At 35.3% G+C, this 25,695-nt stretch overlaps 1 protein-coding gene across 1 annotated transcript; it reads left to right on the top strand.

Annotated features, from left to right (window-relative positions):
- LOC123526266 (solute carrier family 25 member 35-like) lies at positions 1-20,958 on the top strand. Its single transcript, XM_045305343.2, has 7 exons — positions 1-79; positions 4,670-4,772; positions 9,102-9,169; positions 9,723-9,966; positions 11,596-11,710; positions 14,242-14,345; positions 15,110-20,958. Exons 2-7 carry the CDS (start codon positions 4,692-4,694, stop codon positions 15,434-15,436), a joined length of 939 nt encoding a protein of 312 aa, XP_045161278.1. The 5' UTR covers positions 1-79; positions 4,670-4,691; the 3' UTR covers positions 15,437-20,958.
- The last annotated feature ends 4,737 nt before the right edge of the window (positions 20,959-25,695 follow it).

A 25,695-nucleotide genomic window follows, 5' to 3' on the forward strand; every position in this document is an offset into this window, starting at 1 on the left:
GACGAAGTGCTCAATCGGCCAAGTTTTAGGCTGTGACCTCAACTCAACTCAACCAAGAAGTTATCAAATGATTATTTAAGTAAGTACGTAATATAAATATGATAGGCGGTAATAAGATGATGCATATGAACAGTACCGTCAATAAATTCCAGCTGACTGAGAAAATTATGTCCGATAAATGCGAAATATATTATGGAGATGCGTAGATTTCGGATAGACTTCGTATTCGGATAAACGTATTTTTGTTTTTACATTTAACACAGAATTTAGCTGTTTCCCAATTTGCATCCACATTTGAGTCATTTAACACTCCAGTGATAGCGCCAGATTCTTCAGATGTGCCTTATATCACTATCCAGCATCGGAAAATTCGAGCACCATCTCTTAGTTTTTCACCATGAATATGATATCAATCTGTAGGGAAGAGTACATAACTCTGTCAACTATTTTGGCTGAACTATGGCCCTATTTTGACTAGTAAATCAGTTAAGTTTTTCATACCAGTCCATTTTTTGCCTAACTAGAAACCTGTTTTTCATACGGCTTTGACAATTTGACCACTTGTTTACCATCATAGTCTACATATATAGGCAAGACTACATAACTAGACTTTAGCTCAGTTATGGCCCGTTTTAACAAAAAAATTAGTTATACCCCTAAAAACCAAGTTGGGGAGGGTATGTAGGAGTGAGCTTGTCAGTTGACCGGTTGGTCTGTCTGTTAGTCAGCCAGCCAGTCCATTGGCAGTGCACGTGTTCCCACTGTCATATAAAGTTGGGGGTGAAAACTTTTTCACCCTGAATCTTGCACTTTTGCACCCCCTCAATAAGAGATAAATAACAGCTGTCTCTAAAACTGGGGTTGCAAAGTACCATTCTGGGGGTGAAAAACTGCCATTTAGGGTTTCTGGGAAGATGGGTTGGTTTTCGTGGTTTCCGGACAATAACTCATGAAAGGCATGTCAGATTTAAATAATTTTTGTACACAGGTGGAACATCATCAAATACAGGTCAAGTTTGATTTTGTGTACAAACCACCATTTTTAACTCACCTGAGCACGAAGTGCTCAAGGTGAGCTTTTGTGATTGCACTGTGTCTGTCGTCTGTTGTCTTCCGTCGTCTGTCCATCACCAACAATTTGACTGTTAACACTCTAGAGGTAACAATTTTTGCCAAGTCTTAATGAATCTTGGTCAGAATGTTACCCGCAATAAAATCTTGGACGAGTCTGATATTGGGTCATCTAAGGTAAAAAAACTTGGTCACAAGGTCAAATCAAAGGAAAAGCTTGTTAAGACTCTATAGGTCACAAATTTCGTCCAATCTTAATTAAACTTGGTCAGAATGTTACTCTCAATAAGATCTTGGATGTGTTTGATATTGGGTCACCTGGGGGAAAAAACTAGGTCACCAGGTCAAATCTAAGGAAAAGCTTGTTAACACTCCAGAGGCCACATTAAATTTTATGATTGTATCTTCATGAAACTTTGCCAGAATGTTAATCTTGATGATCTTTAGGTCAAGTTCAAATCTGGGTCATGTGGGGTCAAAAACTAGGTCACCAGGTCAAATCAAAGAAAAAGCTTGTTAACACCATAGAGGCCACATTTATGACTGTATCTTCATGAAACATCAGGTCAAATCAAAGGAAAAGCTTGTTAACACTCTAGAGGCCACATTTAAGAAAATTGGTCAGAATGTTAACCTTGATGATGTTAAGCTCGAACCTGGGTCATGTGGGGTCAAAAACAAGGTCACTAGGTCAAATCAAAGGAAAAGCTAGCAGACCTTTTTTTATGCTGATTTTAGGGCCGAAATTCGGCCCCATTCCCCAATCTAAAAAGTATACTTTTTTCCCCATCTTGGCCAAAAATTCCCCATGCAAAAAAAAAATGAAATTAGTTTTGATTTTCAGTCCTGATTTTAACAACTTTTCAGCAAATATATTCCTCCAAACAATGATTTCGCGACGTAAATTTCCCCTCCAAAAGGGACCTGGTACCCTTCCCCAAATTTACAAAAAAAGGGCTGGCTAGTTAACACTCTGGAGGCCACATTTATGAACATATCTTAATAAAATTTGATCAGAATGTTAATCTTGAAGATCTTTAGGTCAAGTTTCAATCTGGGTCAGGTTGGATCATAAACTAGGTCTCCAGGTCAAATCAAAGGTGAAGCTTGAAAACACTCTGGAGACCTAATTTTGAGAAACTCATTAGAATTGATCAGAATGTTTGTCTTGATGACATCTTGGTCAGATTCAAATCTGGGTCATGTGGGGTCAAAAACTAAGTCACAAGGTCAAATCAAAGGTTAAGCTTGTTAACAATCTAGATGTCAAATTACTGACTGTATCTTCAAGAAACTTGGTCAAAATGTTATTCTTGGTGATCTTTAGGCCAAGTTGGAATCTGGGTCATATGGGATCAAAAACTAGGTCACCAGGTCAAATCAAAGGAAAAGCTAGTGTACACTCTAGAGACTACATTTATGACCATATCTGAATGAAACTTGGTCAGAATGTTAATCTTAATGATCATAAGGTTAAATTCCAATCTGGGTCATGTGGGGTCAAAAACTAGGTCACCAGGTCAAATCAGAAGTAAAGCTTGTTAACAATCTGGAAGCCACATTTAAGACTTATCTTCATGAAACTTGGTCAGAATGTTAATCTTGATGATCTTTAGATTAAGTTCGATTCTGGGTCATGTGGGGTCAGAAACTAGGTCACTAGGTCAGATTAAAGGAAAAACTAGTTAACACTCTATAGGCCACATTTATTACCATATCTTAATGAAACTTCGTCAGAATGTTAATCTCGATGATCTTTAGGTCAATAGGTCAGGTGAGCGATACAGGGCATTCATGGCCCTCTTGTTTGACATAGTTATTGGCCCCTTTCCAGCTTAAAATTTGCCAAACTCGTGGTTTCCAGACAATAACTCATGAAAGGCCTGACAGATTTAAATAATTTTTGGTACACAGGTGGAACATCATAAAATACAGGTCAGGTTTGACTTTGGCTACAAAGAACCAACTTTTTGACATAGTTAATTCAGTCTGTGAAATTAGCACTTGTCCGGTTGTCCGGGACAAGTAATTATTGTTTTGGACAAGTGACTCCTGCAGAAATTATGAATAGAGTATAAAGGAAAGCTATTCACTTTTGCCGATTCGGACAGGTAGTTTCAGATTCTAAATTTACAGACATGAGTTATGGCCCCTTTCCAACTTAAAATTTGCCATTCATCTGTGACACGGCCATACTATGGGGGTATTATTCCTCACTTCTGTGACAGTTTTAGTCCATTTAGACCATTCCATATTTTGTCTTAACTGTTTGATACATGGTTTTGAAACTTTGAAAGCTTTCTTACCATCATGGTCACACATTGCCATATAGTGCAAGACTTATCCGAATCCACAAGTACAGGTACATTGTTTGTCTTATGTCTTCTTTTGTCTAAAAATCTCTGGTAATATTTTGACCCCCATACTTCCATCAATTCTTCAAATAGTTGAGCGCACTGTCAACAGACAGCTCTTGTTTTATTACTACACAGAAATGTTCTCCATGATTAGACTATGTGTCACAAACATGACCCATGGTTATCGGTCAAATGTCAAGGTCACTGTGATACTGGTAGAGGACTCCTGTATTGCCACTGCAATACTTGGCCCCTTGTTTATTAAGTTATGCTCCCGTGTGGCTTTAGCAATATCACATAAAAGTTTGATGAACAGCCAGATACTCCCAGCCACTCTTGAGTTATGGCCCTTGAATTACTTGAAATGGCAAAAATTCACTGTGTCCACTTTAATAACTTAGGCAGTTCTTAAACAATGTTCACCAGACTTTGTCAGAATGTTTATGGACATAACATCTTGGCAAAGTTGGATAACCAGGTTGATAGTCTATGTTTCTCTGGAGTTATGACCCTTGAATGTGTCAGAATTGTGAGAATTGACAACTTGTCAGTATTTTAAAAGTGAAATGTTATTTTCTGTGACAGGCTTATATTGTGACAATTAGCCATTTTACAGTCAAACTTTGCTAACTCAAATTCAGCATACAGCATAACTTGTTCTAGTGATCAACAAAATTCAATTTACAGGGATTTTTCCAGGACCAGACAACGAGTTTGAGAGAAGGGTGGTGTACAAATAATTCGAGTTGGAGTTAACGAAGTTTGAAAAAAGTGTTGAATTGATATTTAGACTAACAGTGGCTTCTGATCAGTGACAGGAAATGCCTTTAACATGATAGGATGATAGCTTTTTCAATATTATTTTGGTCAGAAGGTCAAAGTTACAATGACCTTAACACAGTTAAAGGTCAGTAACTGGAGAACACTTTGGGTAATATCAGAAAAACTTCATAGAACATTAAATAAGTTTTGTTTTTAGGATTAAGTTGAAAGCCGCTTAAGGCCTTACGGGGTTTACTGTTCAAATTGAAAGTAGTGTAAGGGTGTGCAGCATTATGCTATGTTAGAGTTAAAAGGAGCTATGAGTTACAAGGTTTCCTGTCAGTAACTGGAAGCAATGAAATCCTATGGTCAGTAGATGCCATATACTGTTTTGTGGCCATTAGTTTAATCCATAACACTTTTCTCTCTACAACTCCTGTTCTAGTGATATTTGTATTTATACAGTTTGTAATTTTCAGGTATTGAGGGCAGTCTTGCAGGATGGAAAAGTCGCACTTTATGGAGTTTATGTGTGGTGGATTGGCAGCATGCTGTGCCGGAGTTTTCACCAACCCCCTTGAGGTGAGTCGGCAGATACTTGCTTGTAACCATAAGGAATCTTCTACATTATATTTGATCAATAGCAGCATTCGGCGAGTTATCTTCCCAAATGGTTTTATAGGTGTCACTACAGGTGAATAGGTCCTATCATGCGGTGTACTCTCGGCTTTTATCATAGTGTTTAAACTCTTTTGTTAACCTTTCACGCATTTTATAGCTGAATAAAAAAGTAATTAAATTATTCAAATAAATATATTCATGTAATTTTTCAGTATCATCTATTTGGATAGCTGTTTCTTCTGTTTTTAACATAAAATTTAAGTGAGTTTATGAACAAAGTGGGGCTAGCTAATTTAGCTAGTTGAAAGTATTGCTAAATTTTACCCCTGTATGGATGCTTTGTTTCAAATGGACAGTGATTACTCAGGATATATTAAGTTTGCACAAAATTACCTATCCACTGACTGCATACTGATTGTAATCATAAAAATGTGCATGTCATGTGTCCTGTTAACTCTAGGGGGTTCAAGAGTATGTAATGGCAGCATTCGGCGAGTTATCTTCCCAAATCATTTAACAGTTGTCGCTACGTGCGAATAGGTCCTATCATGCGGTGTACTCTCGGCTTTTATCATAGTGTTAAAAAGTGATTAAATTATCTAAAATATGATAGAATCATAAAATTTATAAGTATCATCTATTTAGAAAGCTGTTTCTTCTGTTTTTAACATGAAATTTATAGTCTCACTTCAAAATGCTGGCCAGTAATATACATGTATATAACTGAAATAGTTTCGTAGCATTTATTTTTAAGCGAATCACATTTCTATTTTATTTGTTAGCAAAGCGGGGTTAGCTGATTTAGCTAGTTGAAAATATTGCTAAATTTACCCCTGTATGGATGCTTTGTTTCACTGTATGGATGCTTTGTTTCACACAGACTATGGTTACTCTTGATATATTAAGTTTGCATAAAATTTCCTATCCACCGGCTGCAAACTGATTGTTATCATAATAATGTGCATGCCATGAGTCCTGTTAACTCTAAAGAATATGTCCTTGAAGCAGACTTAACACTTACTGCTCCCATGTGGTTGTTACATATCGGACAGTCTGATGTTAATGTAATGTGTATAATAAGGTTTATTAATACTTTTAACACTGATTTTACATAATGTCTCACATTTGTTTTTTTTTTATTATTTCCAAAGCTCTACAAATTTGTGGTCTGTATTAAAAATCCTCCACCGAGTGTTTTTATAATATGTAAAGATTCATATTTTGACATTCTTGTGATATTCCTACTTTGTTTTCTATAGTTAAGAAACAAACATGTCAGATTTTTGTTGATTAAAAACATTTCAACTAATTGTTGGGGTGTTATCTCAAGAGGCGATGCTTTAGGCCCGACAAAAATTTGAGATTGAACCAATGACCATTTATGATTGGAAGTTTGTATTTCACTTTATGTCGGCAAGTTGCTGTAAACTTGAATTGACTGAAAATTAAAGAGGCAACACCATAAAATTAAAATTAACACGAGATATGTTAATTTATCAAGAGATCATTTATGCCTCATGGATGATATTTTCATAAAATATATGAGAAAACAGCTGTACTAATTAACTGGGCTAATGGAAAATTGAAGGGACATCTTATCACAAGGGCATATATTTTAACATTTTTTAGTACAAATGTAATTATTATTATAATTTTTATATTGTTCAAGACCTCATTGTATTAAGCTGTGTATGCAGATCTTTCCGATTAAATTGTAACTTTAGGAATATATACTGTCTATACTGATCCTTATTTAAAGAATATAGTCTGAATACTTGCAAAATGATAAAAGGATTTTCCAAGGAGGGCATTTAATATTGAAAAAATAGTTAAAAGCTAAATAAAGCATTTTTGCCACAATTAACAAGTATGACAATCATACAGTCCATGAATTAACTGACACACAGAAAATGCACTTTAAAACAGTCCTTACAGCTAGTCTGTTATTTTTAAAGCACAGAATATCAATAGATATGAATAAAGCTCTTCACTCAAAATTTCTCTCAAGTGATAAACAGCTGAACTTTGATGACATTGTCGGATACTTTCCAAATATACTAATATTTTGAATATACAAATGTAGTAATATTTTGAAATGACAGCGACTGTATAACGATGTAAATAATGTATACAAACTTTTCTAGGACCTATTCGCATGTAGTGCCACCTATACACGCACCTGTTTTATCAGGGGAATTAACTGACCGATATCGCCCATTGAAACAGGCTTAACACTTCCTGCTCCCACTTGGGTGATAATATTTGAGTCTGATACTAATGTAATGTGTATAATAAGTTTTCTTAATACTTTTAACATTTTGGAATAATGTCTAATAGATCTCAGATTTTGTTTTTCTGTTTGTAAAACTCTATGGCCTGAGTAATTTTATTAAATATAAAGATTTAAACTTTGACAGTCTTGTTATACATTTCTAGTTTGTTTTCTATAGTTAAGAAATAAACGTGTACACATTGTCAGTGTTTTTGTTGATTAACAATGTTCATTAACAATATTTAAACTAATTGTTAGGGTGATATCTCAAGACAAATATGCGGGTGACAACTTCCCCATAAAGTACTGTGTCAAACCCACAGTGAACAATTAAGAGATTGAATCAATGACCATTTTATTGGAAGTTTATATTTCACTTTACGTGGGCAGGTGTGAATTTGAATTGACTGAATATTAAAGAGGCTGCACCATAAATTTGAAGTTAATACGAGGTATATCAGTTTAAAAATAGAGATCATTTATGCCTCATGATGATATTTTCATGAAAAACATGAGAAAACGGCTGTAATAATTAATTGGGCTGTTGGACATCTTATCAAAAGGGCATACCTTCTAACATTTTACAGTAATTATTATTATTATTTCTATGTTATTCAACACCTAATTGCATTAAACTGTGTATACAGATCTTTCCGATGAAGTTGTAACTTTAGGAATATATACTACTGATCCTCATTTAAAGAATATAGTCTGAATACTTGCACAATGATAATTGTTTAAGGATTTTCAAAGGAAGGCCTTTCAATATTGAAAATATACTTAAAATCTAAATAAAAGCATTTATTTCACAATAAACAAATATAAAAATAATACAGTCCATAGATAAACTGACCCCAGAAAATGCACTTAAAAACAGACCTTACAGCAAATTTCATGTTTTTCAAAGTATAAACTATTAATAAATATAAATAAAGCTCTTTCCACAATTGCTCAACAAATGAACAGCTGAATTTTGATGACATTGTCGGATATTTTTCAAATTTACTAATAGTTTTAAGTGACAGCGACTGAATAACGATATAAATAGTATAAGCATTTCTAGGACCTATTCGCATGTAGCGCCACACATACGCGCACCTGTTAAACAGGGGAGTTAACTGACCGATATCGCCCATTTATAATACTTACATGTAAAACTTATCAAACCTTTGCATATATTGTTATACGTTCACTTCACACAAGTTGAGGTACATGTATATTGTGTTGTTCATGTCGGTAGAAAATTTCGTTTTTGAGCAATGACTAGAGAATGCATTGCCATGCAGTTGAGTTAGAGATTTCCAATGTTCATTTGTTGTGGAGGTTTTTGAACTAGGTGAAATTGGTCTTGAGATGAGACTGAATAGAATTTACATATAACTGGAGGATACTTACAGTGATCAAACGACATTGTGATGATCGACTGTTGTCACTAGATGACTGTTATGTGAGTGTAAGGGGTCTGTAAATTAAATTTGAAAGTGACAATAACTTTCAAACTAAAGACAGTTTCCACTTTCAAACTGAAGACAGTTTCCGACCAGTAAGTGGAAAATGTTTTGCCTATGCCCGTTGAACAGATTGAATTCATTGAATGATTTCCTGTAACTGTTTGAGAACCCCGTAAGTTTTAGGAGTCATTGACCAGTGTACAAGGTTACAGGGTGAAAACCATTTGTTGTGATAAATAATTCAAAAATGCTATTGCCTGGGACTGTCAGACCTCGTAACTCTAAATGACCCAGGGGCCTCTGAAGCTGAATGGTTAAGGTCACTTACTTCAGATCACTGGCCTCTCACCGGTGTTGGTTCAAGTCTTACTTGGGGTGTTAAATGTATACATGGTACATGTATATTGTATTTGAAAGCAACAATGTGTTTGATTTCGTTTTGTGTACCAACTCTCTAAAGTTGCGTTTTGATTTCAGGGAATTTCTTGATGGAGGGACTGGGGACTAATTTCAGCCTTAAAAGCCCTGAAATGAGGGCCTTCTGCATAATGCTACATGTTTTTTCAGGTTGTTAAAACAAGGATGCAGCTACAAGGGGAGTTAATGAAGAAAGGACAATATACAGTACATTACAAGTATGAGTTATGTCCCTTTGTACTTTTTAGTTATTATAACATGAGTACCAGGGACTATATGTATTGTGATTGCCCTGTGTCATTAATGATGGACATGAACATTTTTTCTGTTAACACCAGAACTATTGGGACTTGTTCAGTATTTTTTCCATGAAGTTTGGGGTTTTGTAAAACGCCTAAATTGAGAACTGTTAAAAGTCATGTTTTTTATTAAAATGTCACAGTTAAGAAAAATATGGTCATAAAATTGTCATTATACATTAACACAGCAAACTGCCTTGTGTTTCAAATGTTTTAAAGGTACAGTCTTGTTTGAAAAAGTTGAAAGAAAGTTAAAAGAAAGTTAAAAAAAAACCAACGTTGGGAATTTTAGCATTAAATTGGGAAAAACATATTATTTGTCATTCGGATTGGGGTCCAATTATAGCCCTAAATTGGCCAGAAGACAAACCACTGTCATTCTACCTGAAGTTACATTAATAACTGTCAAATTTAGAAGAAAAATTGCACATATTGTTTGTAATTTATTTCACTTCTATGTCCTGTATTTCAGAAACTCCTTCCATGCATTTTACACCATTGGTAAAACAGATGGCATTTTTGCTCTGCAGAAAGGCTTGGTTCCAGCACTCTGGTACCAGCTGTTCATGAATGGTGTGAGGTTAGGCAGCTATCAAGTCATCATCAATATGGGGTTGACTAAAGATGAAAATGGAAATGTGAAATGGGCTCGTAGCGTATTGGCTGGTGCCTTCTCAGGATGTTTAGGGGCAGCAGTGGGAAGTCCATTCTACATGGTAACCAGTTAGTAAATTGGCCATCTAGACAGTAAAATACAAAAAAGTCTTAAACAGGAGAATTTGAATATGGACGTTATGTAGACCCTAATGCAGAAGTAGTGTGAAGTAAAGCTTTTCCACTACCTCTCGTAAACAGATTTGACCAAACCGAGTCTGCTGTTATTTTTATTGCTTGCATGCTATGCTTACAAAGGATCTTCTTACAGGTTTTATTAGAAGGCACATTGCCCAATGGATTTCATGGTCCTTGGGTAAAAGATCAAGGTCACAGTGACTGTTAGTACAAAAAGCACATTCATCATGGACCTTCTTGTTTGTGATGTTTCTTAGTCTAATAATATGGTCACTATTTTAAGTTAGATATATTAATGAACAGATAGACGGAGATAATCATTCCGTCAGTATCTGCTGAAGCAAAGATTTTGTCAGCCTCATTAGCTTTAGAGCTGACTTTGTATGTTTTTTTGCTCCACACCACAGATATCTTGTTCTTAACTAGTACCAAAACAGTGTTGCATATCTTTAAGCAGATACTTGCTGGCTGTATTTTTTTTTGTGCGCAAGTGAAACAGGAAATCTTCATGATCACATGCGGCAGGCGGTTGGGCTTTGTTCAGACAAAGCCCTGTAAAGTTTTCCACTAACTTAGTCTGAATGTTCATACTAGGCTTATTGTTTTGTGAGAAAATGGTCAACTAGTCTGTTAAGTAAGTCAAGTGTTTCAAAAGTCAAAAGTAATTTGCAGTGAATGTGTATGTTTTGACAAGATGCCACTATTATTTCTAGCTGAAAACACCACATGTTGGCAGTTTTTAAGTAGTTTCTTCTAGCTACACATTTCTGATATAAATTGAAATGGAAAGTGCTTTTACAGAAACAGCTAACATTTTAGGTTATATTTCTGAAAACACTTCTTTGTGTATAAGCCTTGTTCAGGGTTTCCACGGTCAGTGAAAAAGTTGGGGAAATTTCTTTTTTTCAATGTCAGGGAATTTTGGATTTGGTGTGTGAATTTTCAAATTGCAACAAAAATGAGGGAAAAGTCATTGAATTTTAAAATTTTAGGCCAATGATCAAGTAAAGGCATGTAGTTTGAAGGCTAGGGCAGTTTCTTCAAATTTGAACATTGCCACATCCCATAGTCTATGTTTTTAATAAACTAAAAGCAAATAGATAAAGGTATTATGAAATTAAGAATTAGAATTAACTTTAAAGGTGGTTTAGGTTGGCTGAAGGGGAGGAAGGAGGCAAATACCTGTATATACAAAATTACAAGTAAATCTTGTTAACTTAATTAAAGTTGGCAACATACAAAATAGGGTCAGTGAAAATTGAATTTTGGGTAAGTCGGGGAAATTTAGTTCTCCTTATTTACTAAAACTGTTGTTCTGTGACTAATTGCTCCAATTTGTCCTATTTTATTTATGTATTTGTGAAATTTTTAATTTGTATCATGGAAAAAAAGTTGGAAATGCATTTGGATATATTATGTGAATACTGATACAAGAATGTTAAATATTTCTGTGGATCACTTTGAACTTGCAAGGCATGGAACTTGCAAATATTAACAAAAAATTAAGTTCTTGTGAATATTAAGTGTTTTACAATATCTTCCTGTATATCTAGGTGAAGACACACCTTCAGGCTCGGGCAAACCAGGCTATAGCTGTCGGAACACAACATCCACATGATTCTATGATGAAAGGTTTTACAATGATTTTCAAAAAGCATGGAGTGCTTGGTAAGTGTTGTACTGATCCTCATCTTCATGCATTTCCAGACATGTCTGATCTGAGTTATAAAAAATGCACATAGGGAAAAATAGGAAGTTGCATACACATGAGTCTCAAACATTTGAAACAGAAAACGTCTACTCTGGAATTGTTCTGTTATCCAGTTTGGGTAATAATTTTTCTAAGTGTTAAAGGTACCTGACAGTTAGATTAACTCAGTTTTATTTTGGTAATTCAGATTGCAATTTGCACCATAGTTGTTTAAGATAACAAAAAGTTTGGACCACTGTAGATATTTTACATCGTACCTAGGCTTACCTAGAAGCCTTGTATACTGCTGATAGAATTTCATGCTGTTATTTTCCCCCGCCGATGAAATCGGGAGGGGGGTATTGAAATGGCGTCCGTCCGTCCGTCAGCAGCCATTTCTCAGTAACTACCAGGTAGAATTTCATGAAACTTGAAATAAACATGAACCAACATACTGCAATGATGCCCGTCAAGTTTTTTTTTGGATTGGTCAATTTCCCTTAGAGTTATTGCCCTTGATTTAATGAAAAATGTCCATTCGCAGCCATTTCTTAGTAACTAGCAGGTAGAATTTCATCAAACTTGAAATAGACATGAACCAAGATACTGCGATGATGCCCTTCAAGTTTTTTTTTCGATTGGTCAATTTCCCTTGGAGTTATTGCCCTTGATTTAATGAAAAATGTACAAAAATGTCCGTCCGCAGCCATTTCTCAGTAACTAGCAGGTAGAATATCATCAAACTTGAAATAAACATGACCCAACATACTGTAATGATGCCCATCAAGTTTTTTTTTTTTTGATTGGTCAATTTCCCTTAGAGTTATTGAATGAAAAATACACGTCTACAGCCATTTCTCAGTAACAAGTTTGTAGAATTTCATGAAACTTGAAATAAATATGAACTAACATACTTTGATCATGCCCGTCATATTTTTTTTTTATTGGTCAATTTTCCGTACAGTTATTGCCCTTTAGTTATTTAAAAATCCACAGATTTGGACATAACAAACCAACCAATTGGAAGAATTGCATTAAATTTCTTTCATTCTTTTCCATGAACATTTATTATAAACATGTGAAGTTGTGTACCCACACCTGGTCGCCACCTTGCCTTGGTCACACCCCTCCCCATCCCCCCCACCAAATTTTTTTTTTTTTTTTTTTCATTTTTAATTTTTCATCAATATTTATAATCAACATGTAAAGTTTTGTACCCTCCCCCCCCCCCTCTCCCCCCCATTTTTTTTTTTTTTTTTTTTTTCTTTTTTTTTTTTTTTTTTTCATTTTTAATTTTCCATCAATATTTATAATCAACATGTAAAGTTTTGTACCCTCCCCCCTTCCCCTCCCCCCCCCACCAAAAAAAAAATAAATAAAAAAATGCCGTTCCACACCACAGACCCTTTCGGCAGGGGATACAGGGATACCAATTCCTCGAATTTGCTTGTTGTGATAGTAATTTCACGTTTATATGGATTCATATTTCTGCTTTATATTTTGATACACATCTCATATTGATACATAATTCAGGTTTATATTTTGATACATAATACAGATTTATTTAAGAAATAATGTATAGAAAAACTGTGGTTTAATGTTATTAATACACAGAAAGAGGTTATTTTATGTCCACGGAAAAATTTCACGTGGGTGTAGCCAGAGTGAATTATTCTGGCAACGAATAACCAATTTTGATTGTATTAATTTAGGTAAAATCGATTTGCTACATACATTATTTCGATTCTAATATGTCCTTAATTTAAAATAGCAGATAAAATATAGTAGCACTCTTTCTTGGTCGCAGCAAAATCATTGACGTCATCACACATTAACATGATCTCATTTTAGCATAAGTGTGCTTTAACAGAAACTTAACAGAGCTTATAATCAATGCAAAAGTATCATATCATCCAATGGGAGATAATGAAAAATAATATCACTTGTGCAGAAAATCGAAATATTAGCTGTTGTGCATGCGATATTAAATTACTGTGGAATTTGATATTTTATTCATGAATGTTAAACTAATAGGAAATTTGCATTTGGCATTTATGTGATGTATAATAATGATAAGTAATTCAGGTTTATATTTTGATAGATATTTCAGGTTTATGACATTTCACATTGATGTATTTTCAGGTTTATGACATTTCACATTGATGTATATTTCAGGTTTATGACATTTCATATTGATGTATATTTCAGGTTTATGACATTTCATATTGATGTATTTTCAGGTTTATGACATTTCATATTGATGTATTTTTCAGGTTTATGACATTTCATATTGATGTATATTTCAGGTTTATGACATTTCACATTGATGTATTTTCAGGTTTATGACATTTCACATTGATGTATTGATGTATTTTCAGGTTTATGACATTTCATATTGATGTATTTGTCAGGTTTATGACATTTCATATTGATGTATTTGTCAGGTTTATGACATTTCATATTGATGTATTTTCAGGTTTATGACATTCCATATTGATGTATTTTTCAGGTTTATGGCGTGGTACAACAGCTGCAGTATCCAGGGTAATGGTAGGATCTGCAGCTCAACTTTCAACATTCAGTACAGCTAAAGAATATGTAGTCAATCTTAAGGTAATTCAGCACATTCTTCTAATCTGCCTACTATAATATATGCTTTAGGAACTTCTCGATTTAAAAAAATGTACCAATATTGCATGTCAGATGTTATTTGTAACCGGTTCACTGGACCGAGATGGGCCTCACTTGAAATTGTTATCACGTTAAGGTAGAATGTGCTGTTAGTGTTGTTACAATAGGTACAGTATTGTAGGAGTAGAGCACTGAACGAATGATCCACTGGTGGAAACATAATTTGGCTGTGAAGCTATAACTCCTTTACCAAGGTGCAGGAACTGGTCAAAAATCCAGGAAGCATATTTATCATAAGATGCAGGAACTTCCATTATAATTGATCATTATGGTTATTACATTATATTACTCTAGAGAGATATATATATAGCGCCCTCTTCATGATAAACATGTTCCAAAGTGCAAAGGCAGCCACTTGGGGCACCAAATTCATCCGTTACTAGTACAACACAGAGGGACAGGGGGAGAGAAAGCCGCCAGAGCAGTGAAAAGAATCCTTTATAATACAGGCCTGCCAACAAGCTCTTTGTGTATAGACAGTCTGTTTTTAACATGCCTGGTGTATAGTACTGATACACCCAAAAGCCATCTTTCCTGGGAAGAACCAGTATTAGCCTAGTTAGGTTGGAGACACTCAAGACCATCTCAGAAATTTTCAGTGCCTGAACTGAGATTCAAACCCTGAAACTCATGATTGACTTTTTTTCTACACCAGGATATATGATTTTTACGTACTTTTATTTCAGTTGTTTGAGGAACACAGTGTGTTTAACTCATTAATGGCTAGCATCAGTGGTGGAATTGTGGTCGTGGCTTGTATGACACCATTCGATGTCGTTTCAACACGCATGTACAATCAGCCAGTCAATGTTCAGGGACATGGGACCATGTATCGAAATGTGCCAGACTGTTTTGTGAAAATATTCAACAAAGAAGGTGTATGGGGTTTCTACAAGGGCTGGGGACCATCGTTTTTTAGACTTGTACCTCACACTGTACTCAGTTTAGTGTTCTGGGATCAGCTAAGAATTTTACATCATAAACTGACAACTGAGAATGACTTGCCAACGTGATATTTGTATTTACTAGCAACGTAGACCTGCCATATTTAGTATTTTACTCCAGAGATTAGTGAACTGCTCAAAGTGCCTGTTGACTATCACATTCTCATTTTATACATCTTATGCATTTATGTAAACATGTACATCATGCAAAAACAGCTGAGACTATTTTTTAATCTGAAACTTGTACAATTACACAGGCTAGAGGAATGTAACTTTTATTCAGTAAAGAAATTGCTTGTTGATCCGCTGTTTGGAAAAAAAATCAATTATTTCTCTTCTAATATACCATTGATTATGCATCATTTTGAAGGATTACCAGGATGGTAAAAGGGCCTTTTCATATTTCAAAATATCTTGGTAGTCAAAAAATGATTTCAGTTGGGCAATTTCAGTCAATTTTGACCTCACCTTCTTTTAAAAATCTGTTTTAACTTAGTTTTAAACCTTTCAGATTATCTTAGTATATAAGCAATTGTGCCAATATTTGCAATCAAAAGGTTTTCAGTATTTCTTTAAATTTTTTTTCTTTTGAAATTTGTAATTTTATCGAACTTATAGTGATAAAATTGATATTATAAAAGATGTTTTGAAATTCATGAAGATCATTTTACCTACCTCTGAGATGTTCAGACTGTTTTTAGTTTATCTCTAGATCTTGCAGAATAATGTCAAAATTTCCTTTTTTGCAATGTTATGAGAAGTTTATGAAGTTATTTGAGCCGCAGCATGAGAAAACCAACATAGTGGCTTTGCGACCAGCATGGATCCAGACCAGCCTGCACTTCTGCGCAGGATCCATGCTATTTGCTAACAGTTTCTCTAATTGCTATAGGCTTTGAAAACGAACAGCATGGATCCTGACCAGACTGCGCAGATACGCAGGCGGGTCTGGATCCATGCTGGTCGCAAAGCCACTATGTTGGTTTTCTCATGGCAAGGCTCATTTGATATTTGTAAAAAAAACTTTTTACTTTATAGGTTCTTTCAAAGAATCTGCTCAGCAAAACAGTCATTTATAACACAAGTTTTTAAAAAAAAAGAATGAAAGTATATTTTTGCAATTTGTTTAGAGATTTGTTTGTAAATATCGTGATTAACGTTGTTAAAAGAACTCATTTACATGTTATATTGAAAGCTTAACAGAAAGCTGACGTATTGAAATTTAAGGTTGTTGTACGTTGTTAGGAAAATAATTTCATAGTGTTGTGTCAAAAAAGTTTCCTCCAAAAAGTGTGGAATAAAACCAGGATTCTGCAACAAAAAACAAAAAATGTCCCATGAAAAAATTAAGATCTGGTAGTCACAAAAGGCAGTTATAAAAGTGGCTTGGTTACTAACTTTCTAAGTATTTATACTCTGTATTTTGATGTAAATGTGGAAACTTGACAGTACTAGGATATTGTCATCAAATTGTGTGTACAACCTTGATTTCTGCTTAAGAAATGATACATATCATTTTGTGATTTGTTATTGTTTGGCATTCAGATGCGAAGAAACTGTATCATGAGGGCACAGCCCAAGTGATATAATAATATGCAGCTGAACAACAAACAATGATTTTATTCAAGAACAAATCACTAATTGAGATATATTATATTGATTCAAAAGTACATCCTTGACGACATCCTTTAAATAGTTGCCTGTTTTCTGTTGGTTTCTTTTCCAGTGCACCCCTATGCCATTTAATGCTATGATTTAATAATTGTGACATCAGAAAAATTAATTGTTGTTTAATAACACACAGTTTTTAGCCTTCTTTAATAGGAAAATGAAATGGGTTGTGTTAGAGTTACATATATGTCACGAGATTTCATGAAAATGAGCACACAGTCTTGTATATTTTAATTTATTTCATAGGAATGAATTAATGTGCAAACGAATTATGGTTCTGTCAAAAATTATTCTTAGTATATACAAAAACTTGTTCACAATATTCTTTTGTTTGTTAATTGTAGAAAACTGCAGGACCACTGTTACCAACCAGATCTAGCTTCTGTAATGACAAGTTCTGGACCCTATCTTTTATTTGCTGTGTTTTATCAGTATGGCTAATCATGGTCTGCTTTGTTCACTATTTAGTCAGTAAATTTTCAGTGAACACCACCTCAAATAATGAACTGTATTAATTTTACTTATTTCTTGAAAATATTTTTTCTACTTTTTCCAGGTATAATGAAAGAAATTACCATGTTTTACATCTTACACTAAAGAAATATATGAAATTAACCTATTTACATGTAAAAGGTTATTTGCTTAATAAAGAATTCAGCAGTGTGTGAATGGCATCATTAACATGCTAAATTGGCTACCTCCATGATCAGCCATTTTTTAAAATTTCAAATTGCCATATCTTTTTCAATAGTGGTCTGATTTTAAAAATTCTTTCAGTATTATTAAAGGCTTGAGGATAGCTTTCATATAAAATTAACTTCTTGTCAGGCATTCCTTACCCTTTAATGATTTTCTAAGGAATACAAGCAAATATAGAGTAAATTTTGATAGTGTATATGTGCAGCAACTGCTATTGAATATAGAGTATATTGTGATAAACAGTGTATTTGTGCAGCCACAGCTATTGAATATAGAGTATATTGTGATAAACTGTGTATTTGTGCAGCCACAGCTATTGAATATAGAGTATATTGTGATGAACAGTATATTTGTGCAGCCACAGCAATGCTTTGCCATATATTTTGTAGCTGTTTTTATTGAATGTAGAGTAAAATTTTTTGTGATATACAGTGTATTTGTGCAGCAGCTGCTATTGAATATAAAGTAAATTGTATTATACTGCATAAAGTGCAGTTGGTGCTATTGAATATAGAGTAAATTGTAATATTCAGGTGTATTTGTGCAGCAGCAGCTATTGAATATAGTGTAAATTGTTTCATACCACATATTAGTGCAGCTGGTGCTATTGAATATAGAGAAAATTGTGATGTACAGTATTTGTACAGCAGCTGCTATTTAATATAGTGTAAATTATGGATGGAGTACAGTATATTTATTTACATACTGCTATTGAATAAAGAGAAGAGTATGATATACGGTGCATTTGTGCACTTACTTTTATTGATATACAGTATATTTGTACTGCAGCTGCTATTGAATATCAGTCTTCAGCATGGAACTGTTATAAGAAATAAAGGGACTTGCCCCTAGAATGGAATCTTTGATCACATTTTGACTAATTTGTTACCAAAAAAAATTTGTCCTTTGGTCTATTGTAAGCAATATTAAGAATTCATGAAACACAATACAGTCGAACCTGTGTTAAAGACCACCTCAAAACAGAGACCACCTGGCTCTAAAGACCACATGTTTTGTTTCCCATTGTAACATTTACAAGACAGTATATTTTATCATGTGAATAAAAAGGGAGACAATCAAAATCCCCTTGATCAAATTCCCCTACACTGAAAATGACAGGGTGTTACAAAATCCCCTTCATACTTTTGCTTTGGGTATCATAATCCCCTCTGTGATTTTTACTTATTTCATCAAGTTCAAATACAACTATATACAATTTAAAAGTCTATTGCATAAAGCACATAAATACAATGCCTTTAGCAAACATAATATAATTTGCAGCACTGATATCTATATATCTTTAATGAAAGTCACAGAGGGGATTATGATACCCCCTGCAAAAGTATGAAGGGGATTATGTAACACCCAGTCACTTTTCAGCGGAGGGGATTTTGATCAAGGGGATTTTGATATACACTCCAATAAAAACCACCTCCCAATAAGAACATTTTGGCTCTCCCAAGGGTGGTCGTTATATATAGGTTTGACTGTATATTGATTTTTGTACACAAAAATGAAGGAAAAATTGTTTAACTATATCACCTAACTTTACCTATATCACCTAACTGCAGTAGTGGCTAAGTGTTAGTGTCCGGCTCACATTTGTGAGGTTGGTTTGATCCCCAGCTTTGTCATACCAAAGGATTTCTTGGCCTCTATGCTAGGGGCTCAGTATAAAGAGTAGATTTATGACTGGTCAGCTCAGTGTTAGTATAATGTGACTGGGTGGGGTATCATGATATGCGTCTATGATAAATGCTTCCACTCCAGTGAGGCTGTTTCCACTGTAAAATTGGGCAATGTGTTCACTGCTACAAGCAGAAATTGTCTATGTCACAGAAATTTAAAACAAAAACAAAAAAACCCCAAAAAAAACAGCAAAACCCAAATAATTATACCTACTCGTTAATTAAATCTCAAAATTTGCACAAAATTGAGAATGATTTAGGACATACGCCAGTAGCAAATAACAATTAAACTATGGTATACCAGGACATAAAGTTACTCTAATTTCCAACAAAACTTGATTAGTTTTGGGTAAGAATAAAGTAGTCTATGTATAGCAATGGATACCCATAAAACATTTAATAAAATAAAAATGTTTCATGTTTTGGAAATTAACTTTCTTAAAAGTTTTTCAAAAGATACGGAAACAGTTCTGAGGTGAAGATACGAGATTTGAGATTTGTTGTACATTCCATATTTTATAATCTCACCGCTTAAAATGATCTTAAAGTTTCATTATTGTTTAAGAGATTATTTTTGTACTGTTAAAGTGTATTTTGTAATGTTAAACTTGTACACAGGGTACATATTTTAGTTGATATTTATCTTTCCAAGTTTGTTTAATCTTCAAGTTATATTTAATGGGAACATGTTACATATTTTTATTGTAAATGCAATGTGGTTGTATGAATATATAGATTAAAGTTTATTAATAAAATTTGCAAAGGAAACAATAGTTTTTAATCACTGTTTCACCTGTACACACCAAACACATGCATTTAAAACACATAGATAGATAGTATTTTCTGATTTCGAACAACTTTTTCCGCCATTCAAGATTAAATGTCACACTAATACTAAGACGGAACATTGTGTTTTATTCACCATTCAAGCTGGATTGTCATATTAGTAGTAAGATTGGCATATAGAACCTTACTCCACCATTCAAGCTGGATTGTCACATTAGTAGTAAGATTGGCATATAGAACCTTACTCCACCATTTAAGCTGGATTGTCACATTAGTAGTAAGATTGGCATATAGAACCTTACTCCACCTTTCAAGATGAAATGTCACAGCAGTTCTAAGTAGAACACATAGGGTCTTACTCCACCATTCAAGTTGGAATGTCACAATAGTACCAGAAGGAGCACATTAGGCTTAACATCACCATTTAACGCTTGAATGTCACTATAGTACTTAGATTGGCAAATAAGGCCTTACTCTATCCACCAATCAAACTGAAATGGCACAATAATTCTAACAGCACAGTTGGCCTTACTTCACTGTTCAAGCTGAAATGGCACAATAATTCTAACAGCACAGTTGGCCTTACTTCACTGTTCAAGCTGAAATGGCACAATAATTCTCTAACAGCACAGTTGGCCTTACTTCACTGTTCAAGCTGAAATGGCACAATAATTCTCTAACAGCACAGTTGGCCTTACTTCACTGTTCAAGCTGAAATGGCACAATAATTCTAACAGCACAGTTGGCCTTACTTCACTGTTCAAGCTGAAATGGCACAATAATTCTCTAACAGCACAGTTGGCCTTACTTCACTGTTCAAGCTGAAATGGCACAATAATTCTAACAGCACAGTTGGCCTTACTTCACTGTTCAAGCTGTAATGGCACAATAATTCTCTAACAGCACAGTTGGCCTTACTTCACTGTTCAAGCTGAAATGGCACAATAGTTCTAACAGCACAGTTGGCCTTACTTCACTGTTCAAGCTGAAATGGCACAATAATTCTAACAGCACAGTTGGCCTTACTTCACCGTTCAAGCTGGAATGGCACAATAGTTCTAACAGCACAGTTGGCCTTACTTCACTGTTCAAGCTGAAATGGCACAATAATTCTAACAGCACAGTTGGCCTTACTTCACCGTTCAAGCTGGAATGTCACAATAGTTCCAACAGCACAGTTGGACTTACTTCACCGTTCAAGCTGGAATGTCACAATAGTTCCAACAGCACAGTTGGCCTTACTTCACCGTTCAAGCTGGAAAGTCACAATAGTTCCAACAGCACAGTTGGCCTTACTTCACCATTCAAGCTGGAATGTCACAATAGTTCTAACAGCACAGTTGGCCTTACTTCACTGTTCAAGCTGGAATGTCGCAATAGTTCTAACAGCATGGTGGGCCTTACTTCACCATTCAAGCTGGAATGTCACAATATTTTTAACAGCACAGTGGACCTCCTTACTCTACCATTCAAGCTGAAATGTCATAATATATTTAATTGGAGTATATTGGACTTTATTTAAGAGGGTTGTTCAAAACAAAAACCTAGGAAAATGATATATCTATTTCTGGTCCTATTCTGCTGAAATTTGAAAATATGACAAACAAGAACATATTGAATGTGAATACTTTCAGATGTCCCAACATGAACAGAACATACCTGATTTGTGGTTTCTACAGCAACGTCAGTACAAGACCACAAGTAAAGCAGCCCAACGTCATAATGACGCTGTCATATCAAACAAAACTAATCAAGATAACTTGTGATTACCAGTACTTCAATGTTTTGTGCAATTAAATGCATTTTATACACATCCCAGCGAATGCATAAATTCTATTCATATAAGAATCGTCTATTTCCTTGAATTTTTTTTTATTCAAACACAAAATATTATCGCATCTCTCCAGTCAACACTATGTTTTTCGAACATTTTAAAGATGCCAGTTTTATAATTTGATGCTATGTCTGTCAAGTTTTAATATATCTAAACATGACAGATTATATGGACATGGAATTGTTTCCTCAGTAAATAAATCTATGCAGCATATAACAGAATTATATATAATATATATTAATTTTAAACATCTTTCTTTTGAATCTAAAGTATCTTTTACATAACAAGAGGGCCATAATGGCCCTATATCGCTCACCAGTTGATCTGGCCTACTGACCTAGTTTTTGACCTCAAATGACCCAATTTCAAATTTAACCTAGAGATCGCCAATACAAACATTCTCACCAAGTTTCATAAAGATTCAGTCACAACTGTTGCCTTTACAGTGTTCACAAACTTTTCCTTTGATGTGACCATATGACCTAGTTTTTGACCAAATGACCCAGATTAAAACTTGACCTAGAGATTATCAAGACTAACATTCTGACCAAGTTTCATAAAGATTGAGTCACAACTGTGGCCTCTACAGTGTTCACAAGCTTTTCTTTTGATCTGGCTTACTAACCTAGTTTTTGACCCCACATGACCCAGATTCAAACTTGGCCTAGAGATCATCAAGACAAACATTCTGAACAAATTTCTTTAAGATTGAGTCACAACTGTGGCCTCTAGAGTGTTCACAAGCTTTTCTTTTGATTTGACCAAGTGACCTAGTTTTTGACCCCACATGACCTAGACTCAAACATGACCTATAGATTATCAATACCAACATTCTGACTAACTCTCATGAGTTTCAAACTTAAATTGTGGTCTCTAGAGTGTTGACAAGACTTCCCTTTGATCTGGCCTAATGACCTAGATTTTGACCCCACTTGACCCAGTTTCAAACCTGTCCTAGAAACTATCAAAACAAACATTCTGATGAAGTTTCATAAAGACTGAGTGAGAATTGTGACCTCCAGTGTTCACAAGCTTTTCCTTTGATTTGACTGTGTGACTTAGTTTTTGACCCCACATGACCCAGATTCGAACTTGACCTAGAAATTATCAAGACAAACATTCTGACCAAGTTTCATAAATATTGGGTCACAACTGTGGCCTCTAGAATGTTCACAAGCTCTTCCTTTGATCTGGCCTACTGACCTAGTTTTTGACCCCAAATGCCCCAGTTTTGAACTTGACCTAGAGATCATCAAGACTAACATTCTGACAAAGATTCATGAAGATTGGGCCATAAGTGTGACCTCTAGAGTGTTCGCAAGGCAAAATGTTGCACTACGGACGCCAGACAATGACCGGTCACAATAGCTCACCTTGAGCACTTTGTGCTCTGGTGAGCTAAAAAGTGAATGAAATAAGGAAATACTATTTCTTGCTGCATGTTACGAATGTCTCAAAATAATAGGTTGATGTGACGTCAACTTGACCAAGTTTTAATAATATCAGAGCATGGCAAGGGTTTACACATCTTATGAATAATCAAGGAATATGTAGACAACATTGGAATAAATTTGGGGCTATGTAACACCATTCTGTTATATATAATTTTGTTTTTTATACATTGTGTATGTCATATAATTATAAAAAATTAGATCAAATGTGTTAGCACTTTTCCTTGTTCTTGAGTGGGGCCAAAATAATACGTGCCTACTAGTCAGTATTGCTGTTTTAACAAGGCAGTCTGAAAGACAGCTAAATCCCCTGCCACTGTTATGGATAGTGAAAGGGTAAACATTTGACCTTTAGCTGTGACCTTGACCTTGAACTGATATGGCTGACTCATGAATTCTGCACAACGTCTTGATGAGGTGATCATTTGATCAAAGTTTCATGAAAATCCTTCAAGGGGTTTAGGAGATACAGAGCTCAAACCTTTGACCTTGAGTTGTGACCTTGACCTTGAGTTGACATGGCTGACTCATGAGCTCTTGATGAGGTAATCATTTGACCCAAGTTCGATGAAAATCCTTCAAGGGGTTTAGGAGAAACAGAGTGGACACAAAATGGAAGGCTCAAACCTTTGGCCCTAAGCTGTGACCTTGACCTTGAGCCAGCATGGCTGACTCATAAGTTCTGCACATCGTTTTGATAAGGTGATCATTTGACCCAAGTTTTATAAAATTCCTTGAAGGGGTTTAGGAGATATAGAGCGGACACAAAATGGAAGGCTAAAACTTTTGACCTTGAGTGGTGACCTTGACCTTGAGCCGGCATGACTGACTCATGAGTTCTGCACATTGCCTTGATGAGGTGATCATTTGACCTAAGTTTGATGAAAATCATTCAAGGGGTTTAGGAGATATAGAGCGGACACAAAATGGAAGGCTCAAACCTTTGACCCATCAGTTGTGACCTTGACCTTGAGCCGGCATGGCTGACTCATGGGTTCTGCACATCGTCTTGATGAGGTGATCATTTGACCCGAGTTTTATAAAATTCCTTCAAGGGGTTTAGGAGAGATAGAGCGGACACAAAATGGAAGGCTCAAACCTTTGACCTCGAGTTGTGACCTTGACCTCGAGCTGGCATGGCTGACTCTTGGATTCTGCACATTGTCTTGATGAGGTAATCATTTGACCCAAGTTTCATGAAAATCCTTCAAGGGGTTTAGGAGATACATTCTCATCCATCAGAGGTTCGTCAAAATCCCGAGACGAACCTCTGATTTATTTCCATCGTTTACTTGGTGAGCATGCGCACTCGTAATTACTATCGGGAGTGGTTTCAGCCAATCATTGTTAGCCATTATTTGGAACTCCGAACTGAAACTTCTATGTAAACAAGGTACTTGCTTAGGACAGATAAAGGCTGTATTCCATGATTGCGATAAATAAAGATTTATTCCTGTAATTCGACGTTAAGAGATTTACATCAAGAAATAATAATATTTGTCGTAAATGGACATCGTATTCCCTCGATAATATGGAAAGGACGCGGTCACGCTTTTCACGGACGATTTTGATTGGTTCGCTACGATTTGTCGCGAAACGACGCTGATTGGCTGAAACGTTTTACCTGTATTGTAACCAAACCATAAATATCGGCGAAATGTGCCAGAGGTTCATCCTGGGAACCACGGTAGACCTCTGGTATGCGAGAATGAGGAGATACAGAGTGGACACAAAATGGAAGGCTCAAACCTTTGGCCCTAAGCTGTGACCTTGACCTTGAGCCAGCATGGCTGACTCATAAGTTCTGCACATCGTTTTGATAAGGTGATCATTTGACCCAAGTTTTATAAAATTCCTTGAAGGGGTTTAGGAGATATAGAGCGGACACAAAATGGAAGGCTAAAACTTTTGACCTTGAGTGGTGACCTTGACCTTGAGCCGGCATGACTGACTCATGAGTTCTGCACATTGCCTTGATGAGGTGATCATTTGACCTAAGTTTGATGAAAATCATTCAAGGGGTTTAGGAGATATAGAGCGGACACAAAATGGAAGGCTCAAACCTTTGACCCATCAGTTGTGACCTTGACCTTGAGCCGGCATGGCTGACTCATGGGTTCTGCACATCGTCTTGATGAGGTGATCATTTGACCCGAGTTTTATAAAATTCCTTCAAGGGGTTTAGGAGATATAGAGTGG

Source organism: Mercenaria mercenaria, chromosome 14 (genome assembly GCF_021730395.1).
Source record: "Mercenaria mercenaria strain notata chromosome 14, MADL_Memer_1, whole genome shotgun sequence".
NCBI classification, from domain to species: domain Eukaryota; kingdom Metazoa; phylum Mollusca; class Bivalvia; order Venerida; family Veneridae; genus Mercenaria; species Mercenaria mercenaria.